At 42.9% G+C, this 27,930-nt stretch overlaps 1 protein-coding gene and 1 long non-coding RNA gene across 2 annotated transcripts in view; one reads left to right on the forward strand and one right to left on the reverse strand.

Annotated features, from left to right (window-relative positions):
- The window catches only part of DMTF1 (cyclin D binding myb like transcription factor 1), a 32,184-nt gene extending 21,594 nt beyond the window's left edge, over positions 1-10,590 (reverse strand). The window contains exons 1-4 of the mRNA XM_076357668.1: positions 10,475-10,590; positions 3,475-3,591; positions 2,865-2,984; positions 716-810 (exon numbers count right to left, since the gene is read on the reverse strand). Coding sequence (XP_076213783.1) covers positions 716-810; positions 2,865-2,984; positions 3,475-3,583 — 324 coding nt within the window. The 5' untranslated portion in view covers positions 3,584-3,591; positions 10,475-10,590. The remainder of the gene's footprint in view (positions 1-715; positions 811-2,864; positions 2,985-3,474; positions 3,592-10,474) is intronic.
- LOC143170013 (uncharacterized) lies at positions 9,685-27,465 on the forward strand. The gene is made up of 3 exons (XR_012996996.1): positions 9,685-9,861; positions 17,589-17,680; positions 26,737-27,465. It is a non-coding gene; the product is annotated as an uncharacterized LOC143170013 (long non-coding RNA).
- Positions 27,466-27,930: the final 465 nt, after the last annotated feature.

The raw sequence follows: 27,930 nt of genomic DNA on the forward strand, positions 1-27,930 counted from the left end.
TTCAGTTCTTTCTATCACCTTGCATTTAACATGAAAGCATAAATTGAAGGAAAATGAAACCAGCACACCTAGTTACCTTGCTGACTGCTCAGAAAGTGCCACTTTTTAGATATGGCATTAAAAGTACATTCACCTTCCTTAAAACACCTGAGGAAGATTTAGCATCTTAACATATAGGTGTTGTAAGAATTAATTAGATAACATTCTTCATCCTGTTTAATGTACAGCGAATAGGAATAGTCTCACTGGCTTTGGTGGAAAGAGGACTATGTCCAGCATCTCCAATCTAGAACTTTGACATGGTACACCCACCGCAGGAACTGTATGTAACTGTTAGGACTGGTGACGAGACAAAGCATATTTAGACCTGTGATAAAGCTTAATTTATAACCAAAGAATGACAGAAATAACAGATAAACTTGTTTTCTATGCAGAGCAAGTAATTATCAGTGGAGGGTTACACCTATTACTGTTTACTGTATTGCTCTTTGGCCAGGAAGTTACACTACAAATAACCTCTTTCATATATAAAATGATTCAATTGCACTTTTATAGAACAACATTTTACAAACAAGATCTGTGCTCAAATACATTAGTTTCATACTAAAAATAATCTTATTCATTTAATAAGCCCTTTCTGCTATTTGTCTCCCTTTTCATTTCAATTTAAATAAAAATGTACATCAAATAGGTCAATTTTGAAGTTTTACTGTACCTGAATCTGAGTAACAGTTCCTTCGTTAATCTCATCTTCAGCTACCTCAGTGGTAGCAGTCATGGTCACCTCAAAGCTCTGATCATTTTCTGAAACTTCAGAATGGGTAGGTTAATTGTATACCTTACCCCTGTAACATTTTTTATGCATGCTACAGGTTTTATAAATGGCTACCTTTGCACTGAAAATTTTAAAGAGGCATTATTCAGTATTTATTTGTTAACACAGTAAAATCATCAAGATGATTATCAACTGTTCCTCTTCATAAAATTTCAATATCGTTTTTGAAACCTTCAGTTTTACGCTTGACTGTAACTAAGACCTAATGTGAAACATATAAATAAAAGGTGTTTGATTTGGTGCAAACATTTGGTACTGTATTAATGCTTCCTTTCCATCCCTATCTTCAGTATTTTCCAATTACTAAAGGACAACGTTCAAATTGTTCGTCTGTATTCTTTTTCCCCAGTTTTCCTTCAACTTCAACACGATAATGCCTTTACTTCTGTCCTGGTTTTGGCTGGGATAGAGTTAATTTTCTTCCTAGTAGCTGGTACAGTGCTGTGTTTTGGATTTAGCATGAGAATAATGTGATAACACTGATGTTTTAGTTGTTGCTAAGCAGTGTTCCTACTAAGTCAAGGACTTTTCAGCTTCCCATACTTCGCAAGCGAGGAGGTGCACGAGAGCTGGGAGGGGGCACAGCCAGGATGGCTGACCCAAACTGGCCAAAGGAATATTCCATACCATATGACATCATGCTTAGCATATAAACTGGGGGGAGTTGGTTGGGGAGCAGTGATTGCTGCTCGGGGTCTGGCTGGGCATTAGTCAACAGGTGGTGAGTGGTTGCATCACCTGTTTTTCCTGGGTTTTGTTCCTCTCTCTGTTGTTGTTTTCCTGTTCATTACAATTTTTTATTATTACTATTATTATTTTATTTCAATTATTAAAGTGTTCTTATCTCAATGTTGGGTGCCGAAAAGACTGTCGTGGTTTAACCCCAGCTGACAACCAAGCACCACACAGCTGCTCACTCACTCCCCCCACAGTGGGATGGGGGAGAGAATTGGAAAGGTAAAAGGGAAAAAACTCGTGTGTTGAGATAAAGACAGTTTAATAGGTAAAGCAAAAGCCACACACACAAGCAAAGCAAAACAAGGAATTCATTCACTCCTTCCCATCCTTCCAACACCTGTTCAGCCATCTCCAGGAAAGCAGGGCTCCATCACGCCTAACGGTGACTTGGGAAGACAAACGCCATCACTCCAAACGTCCCCCCCTTCCTTCTTCTTCCCCCAGCTTTATACGCTGAGCATGACGTCATATGGTGTGGGATATCCCTTTGGTCAGTTGGGGTCAGCTGTGCCGGCTGTGTCCCCTCCCAACTTCTTGTGCACCCCCAGCCTACTTGCTGGTGGGGTGGGGTGAGAAGCAGACAAGGCCTTGACTGTGTGTCAGCACCGCTCAGCAATAATGAAAACATCCCTGTGTTATCAACACTGTTTCCAGCACAGATCCAAAACACAGCCCCATACTAGCTACTATGAAGAAAATTAACTCTATCTCAGCCAAAACCAGCACAACTTCTAAGGAGTTTCTACTAAGTTCCACCAAATAAACAGCCACTCTAGGTATTGCAAATTGGTATTTTAACTTGCTAGATCTGGTTTTGCCTCCCTTTGGGAGATTATATTGAACTATCTAATATTCAATCAACTTCCTTAAGACTAATTCAGTACTCAGCCTACCTTTTGTACAACAATCTCTACCTTAAAAAGACCATGCATCTGAATATTACAAAACACAGAAATACTAACTATACTGTTTCATCATTAAAAAACCCTAATCGCTATTTGCAGGAGGAGAGCATCTAGTCTGTTGTTCATTCATTTATCCATCAACTTATTCAATGCACCTGTGCCTGCAGTGCTCTATCTGTAAGGCAGGTTTATTTTGCCAGTACTGTATCGATAACAATTGCTGCAAAACCATCCAAGGCTCTGAGAAGTAAAGATGATACCTAAGTATATTAATGAAATTTGAAAATAAACATGCAAAATATTCTAATGTGATCCAAAGAGTCCACTTTTAACCTTTACCAACAGAAACATTTGCTACAAGAGTACATAAACTTAAAACAACTTACTTGGAACTGCAACAACAGAAATGCACGGAGTGGAATCATCAAGGCTTTGATCATCCTCTGATAAGCAAAGCCTCTTGTGTGGAGGTTCGGTGCTGTCTTCAGAGTCTACTTCATCAGTTTCTAACAACAAAAACATACACAGGTTACTTTCTGTTAACAAAGTGGATGAAAACAAAAGGTAGAAGCAAATGTCATAGGTTGGCTCAATGCCTTACTACTGCCCGGGAACTTGGTGTAAGTTATGGGCAATAACAGTTTACATGCTTTCTTCAACAAACATTTTCTGTGAGATTTTCTTTGTAAATTCCATCCACAGTCCATTACACACAAACCAACCCCTTAAGTCTACAGAAATTTGGGTACATGCTTGGTTCTAAGAACCCATTTCCACAGAAATAAATCAGAACAGCTATATCCTTATTGGGCACATACATACATAATTTTCTGATTTACACCTAATTTCACCCCTTAGCCTTCTTTAAACTGAAACAGAACAAATCACAGCACAGGAAGCTGAATCCAAGTAGCTCATAGAATTTGGGGGCAGGGAAGTGTGATGGTTGGATCAATGAAAAAAGAAGAAAAAATACTATGCAATACAATTCTATACCATTTTGAGGGCAGTGAAGTATAAGGTTCCCTTCAGTGTCCTGAGTCAAAGTCACAGAGTTCACGGTTTCTACTGTCACTGTGTCAGACTCTTCTTCAACTGTGCTCATACTCAAACCTGAAAGAGGAATACACAGATTACTTTTCTTCAGTCAGACTGCCACTTTGACCATAATGCTGCTTCCTTTCTCTCAAACAACCAGCATAAACTCCCGCAGAGAATGACAAATGTCTGTCTGTTCTTTCACATGAACAATTCCATGGTTTAAGACATTCACCTGCCTTTACTTTTCCTGCATACTTATACATCGCATGGGGTAACATCAGATAGCTTCAAAGCTGCTTTTCCAGTTAAAAATAGTACCTAAACTCCCTATTCAGGAGCATTTGTAATGTACTACTATTTTAATTTTTTTTAAACACAAACCTAGGCTATTACTTTTTCACATCTGGTATTTTTTGTCTCACTAATATTTGTTCCACTGCTCATTTAATAATTTTACTGTTATATAACCTAAAGCTAGTCAGGACTGAGAAATATTCTGTGGTGTCATACTACTCATAGGTGCACTATTTATAGATTGCTAAGTTGCAAAGTTTTATTCTCCTTCCACGCATATAACTAACTTGCGAAGCTAGTATTTTTTCTTTACCACTGAAACAACATGAGCAACAGAAAAATTGGGTGCAGGCAATCACCAGTGCAAAAAAGTTCCTCAGAAAATAAGTTATCCAGGATAAGCAGTATACACTGAAGTCAGCGAACTAGGGCAATACAAAGTGCTTCTGATAATCTCATTTCCACTGTAAAAGTACTACGAAGAAACCCAAAGCTTATAAGAATTTCAATGTAAACTAGCACTATTACTAATTTTGAAATAAAACAAAACCCCACAAAAAAGTTCTAATCCACCAAATACAAAGAAATGTAACCTTTTCTGCTGCAGAAGCTAAATGAAATCACATCTAAAATACCCAGAAGCTTTGCAATGATCTCATCAGTTTTGAACACCTGGGTTTGGTGACTGTCTTTGGCAGAGCTTTGTAAAAAGAAAATATCATCTACTTCTCCTTGAAGTGGTCAGTCCTTCTTATGTGTTTTCTCCTACGTCAACAACAGAAAAAAATTACTTGTAACAGTAATTTGGCTTTAAAATAAAAGTTATCAACAATTTTAACTTATGTTGCTAAAAAATCATTGACTATAGCTTAAAAAAAAAAAAAAAAAAAATCACAATTACATTACAAAGCTTCCATGTACCAGGCAGGGATACCCATATACCCATAGGTAAGTGGAATTTACAACCTGGATTTTAAATCCCCGGTATAACGTTAACAATATTGCTTCAGCAGGAAATGATTTAATTTTCAATCAGAAAACATGTTCTTTGGTATTGAAGATTCCCAAGAGCAGTGTTTTCTTGGAAGGATAAAACTACTGCCAGTCTTTCAATAAAATTACTTATCACCTCTCAAGCTTGATGAAGATTTGGCACATCTTTAAGCACACGCAGTGACTGATTCCTAGAATGAAGTGATATTACCCTTCTGAACATGTAAAAAATTTCAGATACCGTTGACATTTTAAATCAGAGAGTTCTCAAATTTACTTTCATATCTACCATCACCAACAGCTCCTTGCCACATTCAAGTGTAGGAGGCAATAACTTCCTTGGGATTCATCTGCTTCTGAGTTTTACAACCTCTGCCCCATCCTTTACTAGAAGTGTTGTTTGCTGCACAGCTACAGTACTGATTTTTAAGAACCAAAAGAAGCATCCTTAACTCTAAAACATGAAGAAAGAAATCCAAAGTGTTATAGCTAAATTAGCAGACTGTAACTTGTTCAACTCAGTTTTGAGTTATTCATTTAACTTTTTGGGAGTGAACAAATTGGATAATTCTGGAGGGCCAAAAGAAGCAGATACTCTTTTTCATGTTCGTATGTACTTTCTGAATAACTTTTACTACAGGGAGTGCTGTAGCAAAAATTCCCAAAGTTACTTGAAATGCCATGGAGGATTCTTCTTTAATTATATGTGAACATATAGTGAAAACATTTATTTTTCTATAATCAGAAAGCACCCATTTTTCTTCTCACCGCTATAAAGGCTTGAAAGGCAGATTTATTTTTATAAAACACGTTATGTCAATTATGTACTTCACCTAAACCTGATCTAGAAGCAGCAGAAACTATAGCACCATCCACAGCAGAAGACCATTCCTTCTTTTTATTGGAAGAATACTGAAAAGTGAATAGAGAGATAGCGAAGCTGGGCCATTCTTTCATCAGTTACTCAGGATTTGCTGAGAATCAAAGAGCATGTTTGTAAGATTAGGCTCCCAAGTCAGAAACACAAAGTAATTAGTGTTGTCCATTTGCATTCTCTCCCTTTCTGGTTTACCATGTTACAGCATGGAAGGGGTCCATACATCCAAACCTGGCATTTCCATCAAGGGTGGGGAGGAAGATACACCACAATCAGTAACTGCTACCCTGACACTTCCATACAAACAGAGCTGTAACAGGACTAAATACACAATAGCTGAGGCACCACATCTAACAGCAGCACTGATTCTTCTGATCAAGTCAGACGTCTACGCTTGTCTGCTTGAGCTCCCAGGTACTCCTTACAAGGCACCAAAAACTACGCACAGCACGTTGTTCAAGGAACTGTGATTTCCTAAGAAGCACTCCTCAATGTAATTCCTGGACTGAGCAGGGTTTTATGACTTTTTGCCAATCTCCCAAGAACGGTTTATCCCAACAGTAAGTGCAGGCTCTCCAGAAAAAACCAATAATGTTCTGTGTCAGATACTTGAGATTTAGTATATCTCAAGTTTTCTGAGTAAAGGTGCTAGTCATAACCAAGCTTTGGTAAAAACTTTGGAAGAGCCAAATCCTTGATTTGACTGGAAAATTTCCCATCAACTTTAATCGATATGGCCTTGGACCTCAACTGAAAACTGACTGCAAAGAACGTGAGGAGTCAAGTCAAAGTCAAATGTATATTTTGGACATAATTTTTTATTCTACACAAATACAAGAAAACTGAAGGAAACAAACCAATTTGTTCTTTCAAGATACATTTACACCAGGACAGGAGTGCTAACCCGTGAAGACATGAATTAGTGACCGAAAGGTGAGAAAAAAAATCTCAGGTAACTGCGGTGGTTCTTCTGTGTGAATAGGAAACAATCTCCGTATCTTATAAAAATCACTGCTTTACACATAAATAATGACAGAACTACAACGTATGCTGAAGATACATCAAATACGACGTATGATGGGACCACTTGGAGTTTATGGTGAGCTCAGTGGAGAAAGCACAGTGCTGCTGCAGGAGACAACGCCCTCTGACGCAGGCTTCTTTGATACTGGCTGCAGGGACACTGTACTCGCCCGATGTCCTTGATTTATCACGGGATGACAGCCGAAGCCATGCTAAACAATGCCATACCACCGCAGAGGCCTTTTAGGATGTGCCCGGCAAATTCTCTTTAATGCAGACACCTGCAAATCCACTACACGCCCCCTCTTGAAAAAGTTAAATACAAAGTTAATGACAGCCAATGTTAATTAATTAGTGAGACTTACGACATGAGTAGTTTCGTCACCTCCAAAATATCACCTTCTTTTCATAACTTCACTAAGTATGCTTTTGAAAATGCACTGCTTTCTATTTAAAACAAAAAGCTTGCTTTAATTTTAAATGCATGACCCAAGACTTTTCTTTAATCCTTGATTCAAACACATTCTTTATAGAGATACCAATCTACCACTAATATGTTATGTTCTGAAGGAGGGTGTTAGCTTGTGGGGGAAGGGAACACTGTTGGATGCACATACACTAACAGTGTGGATGCGTATTACGAAATGCAGTGAAGACAGCGTAATCTTAAATTTCTAAGATAGCAGCTTAGAAATCAGTGTAAATTTAATAAGTTCTTTTTGGCTTGTTAGATTTTTGGGTGCATTTGCCAAATCCAACATTTTTAAGAGTTGCATTACAATTTTAAACAGGTTTCAACATGCAACCGAACAGATAGGAAAATACTTTGCCTACAAGAATCATTTAATATAGAATTCCAATATAAATTTTTCACTAAAGCCACATAATACAGCAGTTCTTATTTATTTGGGAAACATGCAGCAGATTTAGGCAGGAAAAAAAACACAAAAGCTGATTTTATACCAAGTTACAAAAAGATAGAACATTTTTATACAAAATTCCTGTAATTCTAAATCATCTTCATCAGGCAGATGGGCTCAATTATTCTGTGGGCTGTAAAACTTAAGTATGTCTAAGAAATAGTATGTTTACACTTGCAGACAGAATTCTGTCACTATGCCTAGTTATTAACTGAATGTTATGTCTCGTCTTCTGTGGACCATTGTAAATCTTTTAAAATTTCTACAAGAAATTGAGTTAAAGGCTGTGTTCTCTGCACTGGTCAGAAAGTAAGTGTATTTCACTAAATCCTGTAAGAAGCAAAAATTGAAATTTATTAAGGGAGGTTTCCGGCTATTGAAGCATTTAACTGGAACAATCACATGGGATGCACTGAGATTTCAAGGCATTCATTCAGGAGTTACACAAAGGAAACAAAGTCATTACAGGACCCCATATACCTCATATTTAAGGCAGCCTGAATGTTTAGTGTATTCCACACCATGGCTCTTACGCAGTCAATACTTACAATACATAATCAGGAGTTTTTACTATTCAACTAGTGCCAATTCTCTTATGCTATTATTCAACAAAAAACCTTTTCTCCACACCAAATGGGTTCCACTCAAATCTAAAAATCCACCACACAGAAATTGTCTTTAACAGCTGCAGCAACGGATGTTAAGAGGGGACCAAACCAGACAGATATCAAAGAGAAGGACCCAAACACCTGAGTTGGAGACACACAAAGATTTATTAAACTGTATCAGTACGAGATTACAGTCTTTTAGGAACAGTTACATTCTACTCATCAGTGGTATTTAGAGAAGTGGGCCATCACAGAAACCGAATATATCAGAGACACAATGGGACAAACTGCTCTCATTTGCATCGATCCAAATTTGGCAGAACTCCATGAGTTCTAGCCTACCCATTGATATTTTAATAAAAAGCACTGAGCATGCTTTAAATGTCACACGGTGGGGGGGGGGGGGGCGAAAGCTAAGTCCTAGCTCTTTCAAATGAAAAACCACAGAAAGTTCTAAGTTTTCTTTTTCAGTAAAAGAAAATGGCTCTCAGGCACAAGGTTATGACTATGGATAAAAATCTTGGTAAGTATGATATGTACTAAAATAAATATTTTCTTTCATGTAAATCCAGTTTCATTCTAAGCATTCCAGTAACTTCTTCATCTTTATAAACAACAGGCACAAATTTAGCATGCAATAAAATAGGAAAAGTTGATTGTTGTCCTAACTGTACAAGGCATAAGATTGATAAGCAAAGCCAAAGCTCTGTTGCATTCTGATGGACAGATGAGCACAGAATTAATGCTCATAAATAAGGACTATTAGAAAATGTAAAATACAATAGAGACACATGGAGGTCTTTGTCTCTTATACACCTACCTTTTACAATTTCGAGTTGTTAAGCCAAAAATTAGTATTTTTAGGCATTCTATTTAAGGAGTTTTAATTAATGTTCAATCTTTTCAGTAAGTCATAAAACACCATCTAGAAAGTTTCAGTAAGTGTCTGGAAAACAAGCATGAAGTTGTTGCCATTATTATATTCATATGGATTGATGGAAATCAGAATTTGAATGAGATGTGTCCATCTCATTGCAAAGCCTGTATCTCCTGGTTTTGCAATGGGATTTTAACTATGCTGTCAAGAAGCCAACTTACATCTATGGCCAGAGCACTGCTGGCAAGCAAAAAGCATTTTCTAGATTACTTCAACACATAACTTCCAATGGCCAGGTGGGGCTGAACAATGGTAACTCTTTGTCAATAAATACATACAAATACTATCTGTCAGCTACAGAGGTAGCTAGTAGAAGTGTAATACGCTTCACTGTGCCCAAGCGCACAACCAAGAATAGAATCTCAAAAAGAAAAAAAAAAAGAAAAGGAAAAAAAGGCTTGTCCGACCGGAATCCTTTATTTTGACAAAACACAGTGTAACTCTAGTGCAGAAAAGCCTGGTACCGCTTTTAGATGAAATCCCTGATCTCGGTAGAGTTACGCATTTCAGATTCCACTTAAAAATAAAGCCCCAAGCAACCTCAAATCACAACCCTCGCTGGAAAAAAGGATTATGAAACAAAACAGATAAAAGCCACCAGCTTAGGCTACTCTCACCGCAGAGCCAGCGAGGGGAAATCGGGAGATTTAAACGCGTTCGTGCAGGTGGCCTTTTATTACAGACGTCAAGGTAAGTGGAAAGGAATTTAAAACAGAAATAACAAACAAAAAAAAAACCCCGCACGCCGCCCTCCCCTTCCCCTGTCCCCCCAAGGGAGCCGCGGTTTGTTAGCTTCCAGGTTTTCCCCTATTTTGCCGCCCCCCGGCCTTTCCCAAATTTCTTTCTGCGCAGCGCTCCCGTCGTCCGGCAGCACCCCGGGAAGGCGGGGAACAACGGACCAAGGCCCGGGGGAGAAAGCCGGCGGGAGGCAGCGGCCCCGCCAGCTCTGCCCCAGCCCCCGGCACTGCCCCCGGGGCGGGAGCAGCGCCCCGCAGGCGGCGGCTCCGCGCCTCAGGGCCCGCCTCAGCCCCCCGCTGCCCCCCGGCCGCCAGCGCCGCCATTTGGTCCCGGGCCGCCGCCGCCGCCATTTTCCCGTCCTCTCGGCGGGCGGCGGCGCTGGCCGAGACCGCTGCCAGATCCGCTGCCAGCCCCAGCCGGCCCGGCCCAGCCCAGTCCGGCCGCGGCTGAGGCGTGGGGCCGGACATGGCCGCCTCCCCCTCCCGATCCCCCCAGCCTGTCCCGCTCCGCCGCCGCTGCCCGGCCGCTGCCGGCCCTGTCAGCCCGCAGGCCCCCGCGCACTTACTTCCTGTTTTGGGTCCGGGCACTTGAGAAACCAGGATGGAGACTCCCAAGTACCAGGATGGAGGCGCCGAGCGGCAGCGAGCGGCGAGTGGGGGAGGCGGAGGCAGCGGCGGGGCAAGGCGCAGGCAGCCCGCGAGCCCGCCGGAAGGGCCCGCCGCCCGCCCGCCCGTCGCTTCCGCCCTGCCGGGGCGCCACAAAGCGCACGGCGCGGGGTCCGCCGCGGCGGCGGTGCCACAAAGCGCACGGCGCCTTTCCCCTCCTCGCTGCTGGGGAGGCGGGAAGGGCCCCCCGTGCCCGGCCCTGAGGAAAAGCCCCTCTTTCCATCCACGCTTCCTTCACGGCTCGCTCTTCATTCCCCTTCTGCCTTCTGAAAAAAAATGGCGTATTATCAAAAAATGAGCCTTAAAAATGAGAATAAGCAAGCGTCTAGCAGTGTGCAGGTTGGGGTGCTCGCCGCCTCGTGGAGGGGGTGCGTGCAGGTGCCCTGACCCTTGGCAAAAAAAAGTCACCTGCTGAGCCTCCTCACAGACGAACGGGGTAGATCAAGGCAAGAGGGTGGGCGGAATCCCCTGCCCGCGTTTTTACGTGTAAAACCCTCATTACACTTCCATGACAAAGCCCGTTTTTGGCTACTCCTCTTATGTGGCAATCCTCCAGCTGCATCCTCCCCCAAACCCTGGGAGCCTTAAAATGTGCTCTTGTCCCCTGTAAACAGCTTTTCTGCAAACCTTCCTCACAGGCTGTAGGCATCCCAAAGCCTCGGGAGAGGCTTGCAGAGTCTGTTTGCCAGTCAGGATTCAGTTGTCCTAAACATCTAGTGCCTTTTAAGACCTTAAAACCCCAAAAGCGTTGAAGATGCCTGCAGGGGACTGGTCAGCGTGACCAGGGGAGCCTTGTGCGCTTCTGAAGCAGCAACTGGGGGGAGGCAAGGCAGGACAGATGCCCCATCTAGTCTAGGATATCTCAGATGGGGCTAGATGACCATGGTTAGGCAACTGCATCTTGCACATAAGGTTTTGGGTTGCTCTGTTTGCCCTGAGCATGCTACAGCTTAGAGATGCTGGGGTGAACAGGGTCCTCCCTGCATGGCTCTTCCCAGGGAGATTCTGTGGGAGGGAGTATAGCGAAGCTCGGTTTCTCTGTCTCTTATTCTAGATTAAAACATATGAGGTGCTTAGGGACATGGTTTAGTGGGCATGGTGGTGTTGGGCTGATAGTTGGACTCGATGATCTTAGAGGTCTTTTCCAACCTTAATGATTCTATGATTCTATGAAGAAAGGGAGGAGATTTTCACCTGTAAAACAAAGGCTTGTGGCTGGGACGTGGAAACAGAGGGGCTAAGACTCAGAATTGTAATGGGGAGACAAGGCAAGGTAGGGAGGAGACATTGCGCATAAAATTATGGTGGTGAAAGAACGGAGATGAAATGCATGGCTGGGAGAAGGAGAAGGTAGCTGGGATAAGAGCTGAAAGCAGGATTTATATGATCCATTTTGCTCAAAGCACACTTAAATTAACTCTGCTGTCTGTGTACTTGGTCTTTCTGGAGATCAAACCTCAGGGATCTCAAATTCCACATCCAGTAGTTGACTTCCAGGGAGAAGTCTAAGTGCCCAGTGCCCTTAGGCACTCTTTGGCCAAAGTAGAGGTACAATTCACTTTTCTAGGGCTGCATACAGCTGTTGGATTCACCAGCCTGTGATCTCTTGCAGCTCCCTGATTTTTTTTTTTCCCCAGTTTTTGCAGCAAATGAAGCAGGCACCCTACATTTGCCTTTTTTGAAGTACATCTCCGTTTTGCTTTTTTTTTTCAAGGTGGCTGTGGTCTTGCTTTAAAAATAACAGGACATCATTTAGTTGAGCTGTACCAAAATGCATAATCAGGAGGCTCAGTTCAGACTGTACAGGAAGCAATAATTTTGACATTTCATGTGTCTTCACCATGTGAAAATTTCTAGAAAGACCTGATATAGTAAGCAGCAAACACAAGGAGGAGGACTCCTGTACCATGCTTATTTTCTCCATATGTTATCCCCTCAGTTATGAACATTTTTCGTGCGGGGTATAAAGTCTTTCTCCTTATTCTGTTTTTATCTTATTTATCTGGATGTACCTTGTAGAAAACAATATTTTAACTGCAAAATCTGTACCTCCTTTTACATAGCGGTGTTGTTCTGGGATGTGTTGTAGTGAGCTATGATGATGATAAACCACTGCTGCCAGATCATGCAGCAGCACTTTGTGGACTGGGGCACCAGGAACTGTATGCCACCGTCCTGTGTCTTAGTCACAGATCTGCATGACTTTTTGCGTAGTTCTGGGATTATGACCCCTGTATGTGCCCTATTCCCTGTTTGTGCAATGGAAATAATATCACTTTCCTCACAGACACATGATATAACCACACTCGGGAACGTTTACTTTATATCAAGTTCAAGGTATATGCAGAAAAAGCGATGGCAGGAGTTCTCTGGTGTTTCATGAACAGGATAAGATCTTAGTCCGTAACAGACTTGTTCTGTGGAGCAAATGAGGTTCATGCATCCTGAGTTGTCTCGTGTTAAGGGAACAATTACATGCATATATACCTACTTAAGTTGATGAAAGAATCAAACACAGAGTTTGCTATGGACCTAACAATCCCCTTTTTAAAGTAGCAGTTAGTTTTTTACCCATCCATGCAGTTTTCTTCCAGAGGACCTGTGTTCCTGGTAGCCACCAGGTGTCTCTGCTGCAACGTGCTCTGGACCCACCAGCTGCGTCCCAGAGACAGAACTTTTCTCCCTTTGCTGCGATGAAGTTAAAGCTAAATTAGCATTGCTCTGTAGGTACAGTACATTCACTTCTCATCAGGCATTAGGGGAAAAGTGAGACTGTGGCACTGCTTGATAGGAAGAAGATGTGAGATGGAGGATCATCAACATGCTCATGGCTCACCGTGGTGCTCAGTAAATCCTGAAGGCAAAGCGTAAACTCTTAATAATCCTAAATCTGATTACATGGATGGTGACAGGAAGTATAGAAGACTGAAAGCTTGGTGTAGATCCTTTTTCTTAATAGAAAAAAAAAAGTTTTAATCCGCAAGATTCAAGAGAAGAAAAGCAAAAAGTAGAAGTTAGAGAAGGCCTTGAATTATATGTATTAAATACTGGGAGGTGGGCAGGGTAGATGATGTACAAGATGACAAGCAGTGTGGCTGGCCTTAGTAGCTTGCTTTTGAACTGACCTGTAAGAGTGTGTATGGTGTAAATATGAAGTAGGTGACAGAGAGGAGTTGTAATCAATACTGGAAGCCCTGAAGCAGATTTTGATGTAGCTGTAAGAGAAAATCATAGGTCTTGGTCACATTATCAAATCCATAGTCTGGGGTATGAATACATCGCTTACTGCCTTCTGCCTCTCAGGTTAGCGAGACTGGCATGCCAGGTGATGTGCAGCTAAGGGCCAGGGGGTAGGAAAGGCTGGTGGAGCAGTTGCAGGGATGGGTGGGTAGCACGGATGAACTGACACAGGGATCTCCCTGATGTCAAGTCAAAGCAATTAGCACAGATGCAGGAGATATTTTGTACAACTCTCTATTTCTGTCTTTCTCTCTCATGTTAACTGGCTGGGACCAGCATGCCTAAAACCTACGTAAATTGCTTTAAACATTGAAGTCCTGCAGATCCCAGCAGGCAGTCCAAACTGCTAATGCTTCAGATCAACCTAACCACGTAGGGCACCCCTGTCTGGGAAGTCCTTTAGGCTCCTAACTTTAGTTTCCCAGGGGTACGTGAAGTATTTTTGTTCTGAGATGAACAGTCACGTCCCATCCTCAGCTCCACTGAGATGCACTTTCAGACAAACATTTAGGGTGAAGCTGCTCCTTTCCTTTGGTGTACAGAGCACCAACGACCCAATAGGTAAACCCTCTCCTGCAACAGACAGGTACAGGACCATTCCCTGGAGCTTCAGAGGACCTAGTTGTGGGAAAAAGAGTCTTGAATTTGGAGGAGTTTTTACTTTATTTATTACCGGTTAGCACCAACTTCTGATCACTGATTTGGGTATCAAAAAAGAACATAAACAATCAAACACTTAAGCAAACACATTTTCTCCCCCTTCTGCAGACTCAACTTCCCCTTGGTGCCTGGTGGGTTTACGCTTAGGCCATCCCAGTGCATTTGGTAGGGTGACAATGCAGCAGGCTCTTATCAGGTGTGTAACAGCTTCTTTTGCTGCTTTTTGCTTCTTAATGATTTTCCTCTGCTCTTGCCTGGGTCACTGATAGGCTGCAGTCCCTCAGGGGTGTCCCTGCCCCGGTGTGGGTTGCCCATGATCGTAGTCCCTTGGGAGTGCACCCCTTTGGCATGGAGCATCTCCTTCCAAGAGCACACCTCCAGCCACACGTCTCCTCAGCTGTCTCTCCCTTCACTTGTCTCTTTACATGTATCTCCTCCTTTTGCGGCTGCCTCTCTGCCTTAAATCTGCCTGAGCAGGGGCTGCACACGCTCCCCTCACCGGCTGGTGTTTTAGCACACAATGGCTCATTTACAGCGGTTTCAGAGCCGGCCAGAGCATCCCCGGGTGCCCCAGTGCAGGCCACAGCCTCTTCCCATGCAGGGCACCTGCAGACCCCGGCTGCTCAAACCCTGCCCCGTTGTGCCTCCTGCTTCTGAGGCAAGATGGCTTTTCACTCCTTATACTGTAGAAAGGATGGGGGTCTCAAGGGTTTTGGCTTCTGGAAGTTCATGTTATGCATGAAATTATTAAATGCAGAAGGAACTACTAATTTCAGTGGACTGGATCTCACCAGGGAGGTCTTCGGTTGTATTTCTGTGCACTGGCAGCAGAAGGAGCTTTGGTGCTCACAGGGGAATTGTCCTGCTCTGCCTTGGTATGTAAGATGTGCCTTGCTTAATGCAGTCTGGTGCACTGGTCCCAGTTCAGACCCTGGACTGGTTTACTATTCTTGTCTGTGGTTTCATGGATAGATGCTGTCACAAATTGTGCCTTTTTCCCCAGTTCGTTGCAATCCACAGCTCTGGAGGTTCTCTTCATTTGGCTGCATGTATTTATCAGTTGTGCCTGCTTAGCTTGAGGTGCTCCCTCTGTTGCTTTGGGCTGGTAGAGCTGAACCACTGATTTGACCCACCAAATGTCCGCTCCTGTAACTCCATCCATTCCTAGTCGCACTGACAGGCATTGGGGTGCTGAGCAGGAGTTCGGAATTCACATTCCAAAAATGCATCTTCATCTCAGTCATAAAAATTTTGCTCCAAGCAAAAGGCAAGTCCACAGAGAAGAGCTGGACTCTCTTGCAGATTATCCCCTGATTAAGCCTTTGTACGTGGGTTTTTCCACCCTTTCCTAAGGAACTGTATCTTGCTGTCACAGACACGGAGATGTTACTCTCTAGGGCAGGGAATTTCTGAGTGGAGGTGGTAGTTGGCACAAGCTGGAGGGAACAAACCCAGAGGGAAAGACACCTCTCCTCACTGCACTATCCTGCAAACAATCTGATTTCTGTTTGTTTATGAGATTATTCATATTTACATAGATTTCTATCTGTATAGATATGTATCTAATTACATATGGGTATAGCAAATATATTCATTACCTATTTATAGAAAAAATATATATAAACAATCTAGTATTTATATAACACTTGTTCATTTATATGCTCACAGTTTGGTAGGTGCTGGCTATGGAGGATTGCTCAAGCTCTGAAGAGCTGCCATGAAAGAGAGAGATGCCAGAGAAAGAGTAACAGAGCATGGTGTGAGCTTGTGTGGCTTCTCCACTGCAGAGTGAATCTCCTGTAAGAAAAATTATTACCTTGGGGCCTGGCCTAGGAAGAATCCTATAGAGGGCAGTCACTGATTTTGAGACCTTGTCTTTGGTGGCGATCTCATATATTTCCTCACTTGCACCTGGGTGAGGCTGTAATGGACTGGCCCACCTTGAAAGCCTCTGGTGATAAGTTTTGAATGCCTGCTATGTCACTTACCCTCTGTCACAGTCCTGGAAAATATTAGAGAATGTCAGTGTATGCAGGAGCCTCAATGCACAGTCTGTGGAGCTGGGAAGGAGGGCATTTTCCTTTCTTTTTTTCCTGAAACCTCTACTGAGACACTTAAATTACGATCACAGTCAGCCTAGGCTGCATGGGCAAGCACACTTACCACCTGGGTTGCCATCTAGAGGTGCCCAGCTCTCCCCACAGACTGGGGCCATAGCAGTAGCAATTCCACTGATCCTAACCCAAGACTAGCAAAGTTTGTGTTGATATAGCTAAATATGAAGAAGAAAAAGGAACAGAGTCCCAGAGACAGTGAGAAGAGGGCAAGCTGCCATCAAGGTCTACATGGGTCTGAGCTGCCAGCGGCATCGGGATGATGCCTTCTTCCTACTATTGAGTATAGCAGGAAGGGAGCTGTGCAATTCACAGTATACATAAAGGATTTGGTGGCTGGAGGGGATATGCAGGAGAACAGGAAGGAGGAACCGGTTTCAGTAAGACGGGTGTATGGACAGGAGAAGAGGAGGAGGAACGAGGCTTCACAGAATCACCGGCGGAAGAGAGGGGAGAGAAAAGGACAGAGCAGATGGGAGGAGCAGATGGATCCCAGCTGGGAAGTGACTTACTGTGTGCCACCGAAATCAAAGGCGCTGATGGCAGGGGATGGCACCAGGAAAGGGTGGCAAAATTTAGTTCTTGCTGTAGGAGGGACAGACAAAAGTGGACAGATGCTTTCTGCATGGCATCATACACAGATTGTGTGCAGGGGCTATGGGTGGGCAGGGGAGCGGCAGCTGTGTAGGGGAGGGAGGGACAACATGAGGGACAAGAGCTGGTTCCTTGACCTATGTCACCCATAAAATTCCAGTAATTGGATCATGGTCTCTGAGCAGCTGTGGGAGGAGAGTGATGTATTCTACACTGGAAAAATGTGTCCTGTTTTGGAGCTGCAGGTTGATTTAGCTTTCATGTAGGTTCATTTTTTTGGCAATGTTTGCCAAATGCTGGTTACCATGAAAGCAATGACAAAGCTCCAGTGCATTTGAAGGGGGACAAAGGGGTTTCTTCAGGCAAAATGTACCATTTATCATGTAATTCTGCTCTCTGCTGGCAGATGGTGCTGCGATATATCCAGGAACTGGGAACCAGCTTCTTCGACTCAGAGGGGATGTCGGCAAGTAGCATCTACTTTGCATTTTCATTCTGGTTTGTTCCTAAATTTGTTTTACTATGAAATGAAATTCTTCTCCTCTGTTTCCAACTTCGACTATCTAAGCAGGTCGGCCAGTTTTATTTTTGTCTCTTTGGATTAGCACAGAGCTGGCAGGCAGAACTCGGCTCCAAATCCAAATCTTTCCATTGGAAGAAAAGCTATTCGTGGCATTATTCCCTTCAATGTGGGATTTTCTTGTGTTTACAAAACCTGCCTTTTGGCTGCGTGCTGGTCTTGCAGCCTCCTTTTAATGGTAGTCTGGAGTAACTGTCAGAAGATACACCAGAGACACAACCTAAACAACCTTTCAGGGTCACTTCTGCCCCAGTTTTTAATGTTTCTTTTTATCTCGCTTGCTTGATACTGTGGCCCATTGCTGATTGTTTTTCTTGCAACGTACAGTGTGATTAAAGGTTTCTCTCAGTGGTTTCTTTCTGGGAAACAACAAAAAACAACCCCAAACCATTTTCTATTGAAAAAAAGAATATTTGGAGGAGTTAGTGAAGGGTGGGATCAGCCTATTTAATCTCTAAATTTAAAGGTCTAAAAAGCTGCTGAAAAATCGGTGATAGACCTCATCTGCTTTCTAGAACTTCTGTCCAAGAGGTGCTTAAACTCTTCACAGGTCTCCTTGCTTTGCTTGAGAGGTCCGTGGAGCCCTGCACCCATATTCCTGGAGAGTGGCTGAAAATGCTAGAGCTGTAGACCAGAAGCACCAAGAAAAAGAAGGACCCTATTTTGGCAGCCAGCGCACTTGGAGCCCAACAAGGATTTCTGTCACTAGCCTCAATTTCTCCAGTGAGGGTGTAATGTCCTACACACTCCAGGGAGCTGGGTGTGAGACCCCCATTTTGTCCTGCCCAGGTGAGCATCAGGCTTCCTACCCTGGGCTCATCGTCAGGCTCTGTGTAAGAGGGAGGGAGCAGCCCCGCCCCCACCTCCCCCCGACCTTCACCATCCCTACCAGAATGCAACATGACTGAAATGATCTGGGTTAAGAAAAATGTCCAAAATAGGTATTTTTTGTTGTTTTTCTGCTTTGCCCTGGATCTTTTCAGTGACCCAGTTTTCAGCACAAACCCACAAAGCTGTTACAAAGCCACAGGAGGGGGCTGCAGGACACGTGAGCGGAAGTGGTTGCAGGAAGGGTACCTTAGAAACCTCTTTAGATGGCTTCTAAGAAGCAAAAAAGATGCAAGAAGAAGTGAGCATCGGTGCTCCTCTCATGTTCTTCCCTTTTAATAAGAAACCAGTCCGTTAGAGACCTGTTCTGAGGTGATGGCCAGGTGGACGGGTCCTCTTAGGATATAGGTGCCTAACACTTCCTGTGGATGCCTCACACTCAAGAAGAAGAGACAGAGGCTAATTTAGGCAGACAAGATCATCCTCCAGAAATGTCCAGAGGCACTTTTCTCTCTCCTCTGACATCTCAAGAAACATCTGCATTTACATCAGAAGGACCAAGGAGAGGCCTCTGAAGTATGAGCATATCTGGGCCTCAGGTAGTAGTTTTCAAAGTCAACAATTCATAAATAACATCAATAATGTCAGTCCAGTCCCACATGACCGAGTTCTTCAGATGCATTTATCTTGCTGACAGCAATTCCACCTGAAGTCACAAAGAATGGAGGATTCTGTGCACGATTGTACCCAGTGCCAGTGCCCAGTTACGGGGGTGATTCGAAGTCCCATGTCCCTCGTCTTGGGTTCTCTCATATGTTCAGGGCAAGGCTCAGGCATGCCAGGTGCTCTATGGAGTGGACTTCTGTGCCCATATGCTGATGCGCTGGTGTCGGGGAGGTTGAGTATGAGTGCAAGAAGTTCATCTCTTGGAAAATTCATTGCAGGGTAGGGCATGAAAGCCGAGCCACAATCAATCCATTTTTTCCTACCAGAGATGTACAAAAACTGGTGAGAATAATCTTCAGAAGCAATCAAAGCAGTAAATCAAGTTTGGCAATTTACAGAGCAGTGGCCAGGATAACTATCCATTTCCAAAAGTGACAGAGTGATATGTTTCTGGACCTTAAACAGGCCTGTATTTCCATGCAATTTAGCAAACAGTCTAATCTGGTTTCCTAGGCTAGAGAAAAAGTGACTAAATGAGCTGATATTACTACCTGGCAGCTGTCAAACGACTTTTTGCCATCTAGAGAGAAAACGGAAGAACATATGTTCTGAACTCCTGCTACTTAAGTTAGAGGGTGAAAGAAATAGAAGGGATTTAAGTTGGAAATGAGATCATGCATTATGCTCTTTGGACAGCATGTAATCTGGCTAATGGCATCAAGGAGCTATATAAATAACTTCATTAAAATGAACTTGTTTCAAATGAGCTAAATAAATCAGACTCATTTGTCAAAGAGCGGGGATGAAATAATCAGGTTAATTTAAAGCTGCTCGCTGGGGGCACAATTCCTGAATTTGTTCCACCGGTGAAACTGCCATCAGTAGCTTCAGTCACCAGTGGGAGCCCTGAGCCCAACATGAAAATGCAGACTGGGCTTCCACATCTGCATTTTCAGGAGCCCCTCTCTTCTGTCTGTAGCACAGTCTCCAGAATCCCGTAGCTGAAAATATGTGTTCCAGGGCATTTAAAGGATTGTTCAAGACCCACCAGATCTAAATCCTTCGCTGGCGGCTGTGAGCTGTTCAGCCCCTTAGTCTGCACTCTTCTGTCCACTCTCTGCCTCTGAATTAAAGGTGAAATGAATTTTCTGGAAAACTAGTTGCTTTTGGTACCTATCGCTGCCTTGGTGAGAGGACGACATGATGCAACAGGTCTTTTCCACACACTTAATTCAATGCTTTGTGCCTAAATTTTCCCTTTCTTCATTAAGCCCTTCGCTTTAGCAGTTTCTGCTGAAGTCAGAAGAATAAATCCAGTTCTTCAGGTTACAGAGGGACTTACTCCTCCATGGTCCCAACAACCCTTACCTTTCTAGGGGTGAATAATTAACTGCTGTAAACCCACTCCACTGCAGTGGAGTCAGTTGAGCTGTGCAGATTTAGACCAACTAAGGATGTGACTCTGTAGAGAGTGAATGAGTAGGAAGATTGTCCCGTCCAGATGCAGGCTGTCTGTCTGTCTGTCTTTTCTGGTTTAATGCAAACCTCGGTTCTGAGTTGCTTGGATTGTGCTCCGATGGAGCAGGAACTGCCCATATACCATTATCGTGCGTTGTACATCCTACCTTTCCCATATAACCAGTTTTCCTCTCTGTTGCATTTTGCATACTTCTACATAGTGGAGGGGAAGGATGAGGACATGGGTCTGACAGAAAATGAGTTTACAGTCAGCATTTACAGACAGCCACATTTCAAACAAAGGAGTGAGAAATTGCTTCTTCACATTTATATCTGCCAAGATCAGCGTTGGGGGTACGGCATGTTGTGCTCTTATGCAACGAATGCTCTTATGCAGTGAATCTGCCCTGAAGTGTCTGTAGCTGACAGCTATGGATTTATCAAATGAGAAACTGGACCATGAATTCAACTTCCAGCAATAAAAAGCCTTTCAGCTTTTTAATACATCTCGGTCCTGCCCTTTGGTTGTGCTCCAGCAATGATCCCCCAGCTCAAGTAAAGGGTTGTGCAAATGACTTCAGGCTGCAAGAGAAATTCCTCATTCCTGGGGCACTGATTTATCCAGCTTAGTTGCTGATAGCAACCTCTGGGCTACTCTAGCCTTGTGAGATGAAAACAGCTTCAGGGATCTGTTCACCAAAGGGATGGCGGATACTCCAACCTCACTCCCTCTGACTATCTTGATCAGCTTGGTGACACACTGCTCGAGGACTGTCCTAATCACAGGTTATCCTCTAGTTCCCAGCCCGGTCTGTACCTGTAGATGGGTACATAGCTGTGCTTCCCTGTGGAGCACTCTGACCCCATAGGGTTTGGTTTGGTTTGGTTTTTTTTAAGCTCAGTGATGTATGTTTTTAGCAATTTGGGAACTCACGTGGTTACGGTGAAAGGTGTGCAGTCACCACCCATCTCTCAGTGGGACCAGCTCAGGACTAAGTGCTGGGCAGAAGCTAAAATGCCTTCCCAGAGTCTGGGGTACAGGGGAACATGGCAAAGAGATCCCTAGCTAAGAGCTGCAGGACTCGGCTCACAAGCAGCTCAAAAAGGGATTGAACTAATAAATCCTAGACTTTATTATCAGGATTTTTCCAGTGGCTGAGATTCCCTTTCCCCCCCCAAGTCCGAGTTACAGGGCAGCTTCCTCCTCTGGTAGGCGTTAACAAACACGTCAGCTCACCTAGGGCTGACACAGCTGCAGGGTTCATGCAAGTCACATTGGTATCAAATAGCAGCCATATGTGTGGGGCCAGGGGTTATACTGCTGCGGTATATTTGATGTGATGCAGAATGATGTGCTAATCTGTTAGTAAATGTCAGCATGCTGTCTGCAGTGGAAATCGAATCACATCCAAGCAGAAAACTTTGCTTCAAGTATGAAAATGATTTGTGTTATTATGAGTTTCTTCATTACGATAATTTTTGTAGCGACAGTTTCTCTCTATAGGACTGAAACGCATTATTCTCTCACTTTTATGAGTGGAAAGGAGTGATCCGCTTAGGGATTTGAATGCATCTGGAAGATTTTTTCGTTATGTGCTTTTTTTTTTATCCATGCCAGATGGGTCATATCCTCCTGATTTATACTGCTGTAAACCTGGATTTATCCCACCTGGCTGACTCTTGTCAGAATCTGTCCAGTGTTTTTTAACAGATTTTCAGTTTAAATTGATGGAGTTAGCCAGTAGGACCACTCTTACTAGTGAAGTGAGCAGGACTTATGTTTCAGATATCAGACTCATTCCTTCAACTCATTTGTAAAAGCTTTCTAACCATCTTGAGCCAACCAGAATTGAAATAAAGCACAAAATACTACCCTTGCGAACATATGGCTGCTTTCCTGTATTGTAGCAGTGACTACTATACTGCAACCTGCATCCTGGCTCCCATTATAATTTCTCTTTTCATCTGCTCACTTGTTTTTGAGATGAATTTTTTCTCAAAGTTAATCAGCACAAAGCTTTAACTATGGTTAGTTAACAGTGGTTGCTGGCAGGGCACTTTTCAGTGCAACTCGTCATGTAGAGGGAGTAGGACACAGCAGAAGGAGGTGCTGGTGATGGCAGAGGTCACTCGGTGACAACAAGAAATGTGGAAGGGACATTTCAGCTAGAAGCAGAATCTGTATTTCCATCTCCTTCTTTCACTAAATCCAAAACGTTTCTGAAACTCAGAAACACAGCCTTTTCAAACATTGATAACAAGGCAAAGCTACTGGCAGAAAATGAGGCATTATATCATTAAAAAACCATTTTAGCCATCAATCTGATGAGCAGTGAAAGGACACCTGGCCTGCCTCTAACAGGTGATTCTGAGTTACCTGTGTAGGAAATCCTTTTTTATCTCTGCAGCTGATGAGGCATGTCACTGGTGATCAGAAAAATCTATGTTCAGGGGAAAAAAGGCATCTCTGCTTACAGGACTGACAAGAAGAAAAAGGAATTACAAAACCTTTTTTTTTTTCCCCTCAAATGAACAATATGCCAATTAAAATACTCTGTCACCAATCAGCTAGTTTGGAAAGAAAGCCTAAAGTGATCAATGTTAAGATCGTAGTCTTGAGATCCACTTCTTGCATGTTCTTCCCTTTAAGACAATGTGAGCATCCATATGAGCAGGAGGAAATGTGCATTCAACATCTGCAGGATCTTCACCTTTTTCAGCATGGTCCTGCTGAGAAATTAAAAATATCAGCCCTCAGGATTCCCAGTGTGTAAATACTTAAGTATATTCTTAACTTCAATCATGACTGGTTCTATGAATTTACATCAGGAACATACATGTTGGGAGCCAACGCTATACAATTTTTTTAATCGATATTTAGGTATTTAGGACCTTTTTCAGAATGGCTGAAATCCAGGGAGCCACAGAGTTCAAAGAACCTGAATTTGAGGTCCTTGCACAAGTATTGCAAATCCCTTTTAGACTTTTCTTTGCAAATCCCCTGCTGAGAAATATTGTCAGCTATGGCAAATAGAAATATTTGCCATATATAATATCAGACATATTGTCAGCTATGGCAAACAGCCCTATGATTAGAAAGCCTAGCAACTCCTAATTCTTTTGGAAAAAAATTCAGTTCTGGTTACATATATGAAAAAAATTTCAATAAATACCCAAACCAAATGCATGGTTGAAAGAATGTCAATTGTAACATCAGCCCTTTCAGGTATTTCATAGCACCTCAGCCCTCTTGAAAAGATAGCTTTTAATAATTCACGTATCCCTGTGGTGTGCATTAGACATCATACACTGTTGTGAAGAGTAAATGAGAAAATACGGAGACAAAGCCAAGAGAAGTACATTTCAATTGACAGTAAATAGTGAAGTTTTTCACTCAATAAAAGAACAAATAAATACTGTTGATATATACGCAGTGATGTGGCTGAAATCAGTGATTTAATTGTTGTTGGGGGGTTTTTTTTTGCTTTTTTGCTTTTCTGTACTGTGCCTTTAATCTCAGAGCTGTTTGCTGCCTGCTGCGGCAGCAACTGTGAGTCAGGCCAGTTAGTCTTTCAGGTCTGATACAGGATGCTGCACACTGAGTCCTGGCTTTTTCCTTTCTAATGATGATTTGGCCATAGAAGCCCTTCTAATTAACATTAGAGAGGATCTAGCCTTTTATATCCTGCTCTTTCAGGCTGATGGAATTGCGTTAGCTCTAAGACACTGTCCATTGGTAGGAAGAAAGTCAGACTCCAGCATTAAAAAGTAGGTTTCAGGTGCAGATTTCCAATGTGCTCCAAACTCGGCTCTGAATATTTCCGAAATGTGAAGCTGCTCCTATCTGAAGTCAAGGCTGAGAGGCAGCAAAGTCCACTTGTAGAGATTATATCTACATCCAGCCTTCTCCCGGATTTGGCAGCATCCCGATCAAGGGATTTGGATGTGAACCCCTGTCTAAATTTAATAGGAGAAGACATTTTCCCTGAGTGCCATGTGAAATTGTGTGAAGTCCCTATCGCTCTGTCACCTTCGTGGAGTCTGCCAGACAAGTTCAGTTTTTTTCTGTACAGCTATTTTCTAATCTTGCAGTGTGTAATAGCTCCGTTACGTGCACGAAGAGCTGGGAGAGATGTGAATATAGCACTGAAGAAGTGACAAAAGCATGATGTGTTTTCCCAGAAATTATTTCTATGCAACTTCATTAAATTGGTTAGCGTCAAAAAATTGCAAAGAGAATTAACTTCTTGGTAAATTAACAAAAATATCTATTTTGTGCTTTGGCAATAGGAAAAAGGTGAGTCGAGATCTAGCGTGTTTATCACAAGGAGAAAAAAACCCTGAAAAAACATTTCACCAGCAGCCCAGCAGCATATATGAGAGACAGACAGATCTCTTTAGAAATGTCCTGTTTTCTATTCGCTCATTGCAGGTAATCATTACCTTTTGATTTGAACAGCTCTGTGCAAATTCATTTCATCCTGCATCGGTATATAGGAAATCCCCAACTACTGTAAATATATGGAAAGAAGCGTGGTATAGTGGTAGGGTCACACACACAGCAGGGAGCCAGGAGTTCTGTCTCCTCACTTTGCTTCTGTGTTGCTGCTTAACCTTGCATGAAGTACTTATGCCTTGTCCTGGTCGAAAACTACAACTACTCAATTTTCAAGTCACCCTTTTTCAAAAAATGAGGCTTTTCTCAAAAAAAGTTGTGGATTAAACCATTATTGGTGACAATATTTGATCACCAAAAAAAAAAGTGTTAAGCTTTATTTTCAGTAAGAAAACCCTAAACAAAAGTAACCTTTTTAAAAAAGAAATATTATTTTCCTGTCTCTGAGAAGGAGTCTGAGAAGTCTGGGCTGTCCTTTTAAAATACATTAGCCTCTGGGGCATCGTCTGTAACACAGCTGTTCTCATGGTGTGACATATCCCAGTTTGGACTCCTATACAGGTTTTCACAGTTTCATAACATGGTTATAGCAGAGTTTCGTTCCCCTCAAAGGTGCAAGACCAATTTTAAATGCCAGTCCAAGCACTGTCATATTCTAGTGTGTTTTAGCACCTCTTTCCCTCTCATCATTGTGAGCCTGGCAGGTTTTCTATTTTTGAGATAAGGAGAACATTATTTACTGTCTCAAAATGCCATGAAGTTTGATTAACATTGATGCAATATCCCCAAATTACATAATTAGCAAACATTTGTATTAATTTCTCTCTTGAAATTGGAATTGCCTCTTTAATTTTACCTTCTAACATGGCCGCTTAGATAGCCATTGCCAGTTTGAGATCATTTTCAGGGCTGAATGGCGTGGGTTACTGTGCGGAGGTTGTATGTCTGTTCAACCATTCGCCTATCAAAATTTGGGAACCGCAATCCTCATTAGAGCACGGGAAGCTGGAGAAGAGCTTCTTTACCTCCAGCTGTCTTTGCCTCCGAGTTTCAAAAGTGAGATTTCCCTGTGGCAGAGACAGGACAAAAACGATAGATGAAGGAGTAGGTGTGCGACTGTACCAGGCTCGAATCCTGACCCAGGGCAGTGACCCGGACCTCAGCCTACCTCCTGAATACCCCAGGCACCACGGCTGTTGGCTCCCTGGCATGATTCTTAGTTTTTCCTGTGAGATCTTTTACACTTTGTCTAATCAATTAAATAATCCTTGGGTCAGTCAGAGACTTCTCTGCCTTGGAAGTAGCTGGTTTCAAGATGGTTTGGACTCAGAGGTACATTCCCCCAGCCCAAGTGAGTACATTTAATACAAAGTTCTTGGCTATTCCGATGTTTTTTTTCCTCTACCTTTTCACAAATGAGCTTGCTCCGCGGTGCAGAAAGCAAGCTGACAATAGACACCAAATGTCACATGATGGAAAAAATATTTCCTGGCCATCTGTGTTCAGGTTACTGCACTGGCGAACAAAGAAATAAATAACGGGATGAATTGCTTATAGAGCTATTAGGACAATTATGGGATTTTTTTTCTTGTGATAAGTGTGAAATCGGATTATTATTACTTACAGCTATCTGAGGGCTAATGCTTCTCATAGGAGCTGAGCGTCTGGATCAGTATCGACATCCGTGTGGCTCAGCATCCTGCCCCCGGTGTGTCTGCACAGCTGCATCCGAAATCTCACACAAGCAGATGGGGAAGAAACCAACTCCAGCGATGACCTCACCAAGACTGACCTTCCCTGGGTTTTGACCTGCTGTGAAGGAATATCCTCGGTATCTGTGTAACTGCTGAATCTCTTCCCTAAACATCAATGCCTGGATACCAGTGTGAGGAGTTCTGTTTATTTCCAGGGGCTCCTGCACACGTTAGTGATTAAGGGTGAAATATTATCTGTTACAACTGCTTCCATAGATGCAAAGTGCCAAAGCCAAGACCAGAACCCCCTTGTGTGACTCACCACACAAAGAAAGAATAAAAGAATGTTTTTGCTCCAAACACTTTGCAATCTGTTTAGCAGAGAAGAGATGGCAGGCAGATGCGGAACAACAGACTGAGGAATGCTACGAAACAGGGAGTTTGGTCAGCAGGATCAGCAGCAATTTCGGTCCCCGAGGTGCCTTTTCGCTGCCGGCTTGTTTGGAGGCACCGCTCCTGTACATGCTAGGAACTGAGGGACTGCTGGGGTGAGGAAGAGATGTCTGCAATACTCACAGAATCAAATGGGGTTTTTTGTGGACTAAGCTTTCGTTTTATTTGTTGTTTTGAACTGAACCATGTTGTTAAAAAGCAAGATTTGACCTTTGCTCTCACTTTATTAGCATCCACAGTGCCAGCCTGTTGTTTATGACCGTTACCTGAAATTCATATTTGTTGAGCCAGCTGCTGTTTGCTTTGGCTGTTGTTTGATCTCTTTCTGTTATAGTTGCAATGGAGGTTTTATCGACTTCCCCCTTCCACAGTGCTCAGAGAGAAGGGCAGAGAGAAAGAATTTTCTCGACTTACAAAGTGGATGTAGGCAAACAGTCACAATAACATACAGTATCCAGTGTGCTGAAAACAACCTTTGCTGGCAGGTGTCTTGTTCTCCCTGTCAAGCCTTTTGCTCCTGGAGGGGTGAATGCTCTGCTGAGTATCATCTGCTCAATGAGAGTTCATGAATTAGATTTTGAGGCCTCGTGTGCCTGTTGCTAGCAGTATCATTTTGCATTCACACCTACTTTCAGCAGTGTCACAAAATCAGGTTTTAGCTACAAGGGTCCGT

The sequence above is a fragment of the Aptenodytes patagonicus genome, chromosome 1 (assembly GCF_965638725.1).
Source record: "Aptenodytes patagonicus chromosome 1, bAptPat1.pri.cur, whole genome shotgun sequence".
In the NCBI taxonomy this organism is placed as follows: domain Eukaryota; kingdom Metazoa; phylum Chordata; class Aves; order Sphenisciformes; family Spheniscidae; genus Aptenodytes; species Aptenodytes patagonicus.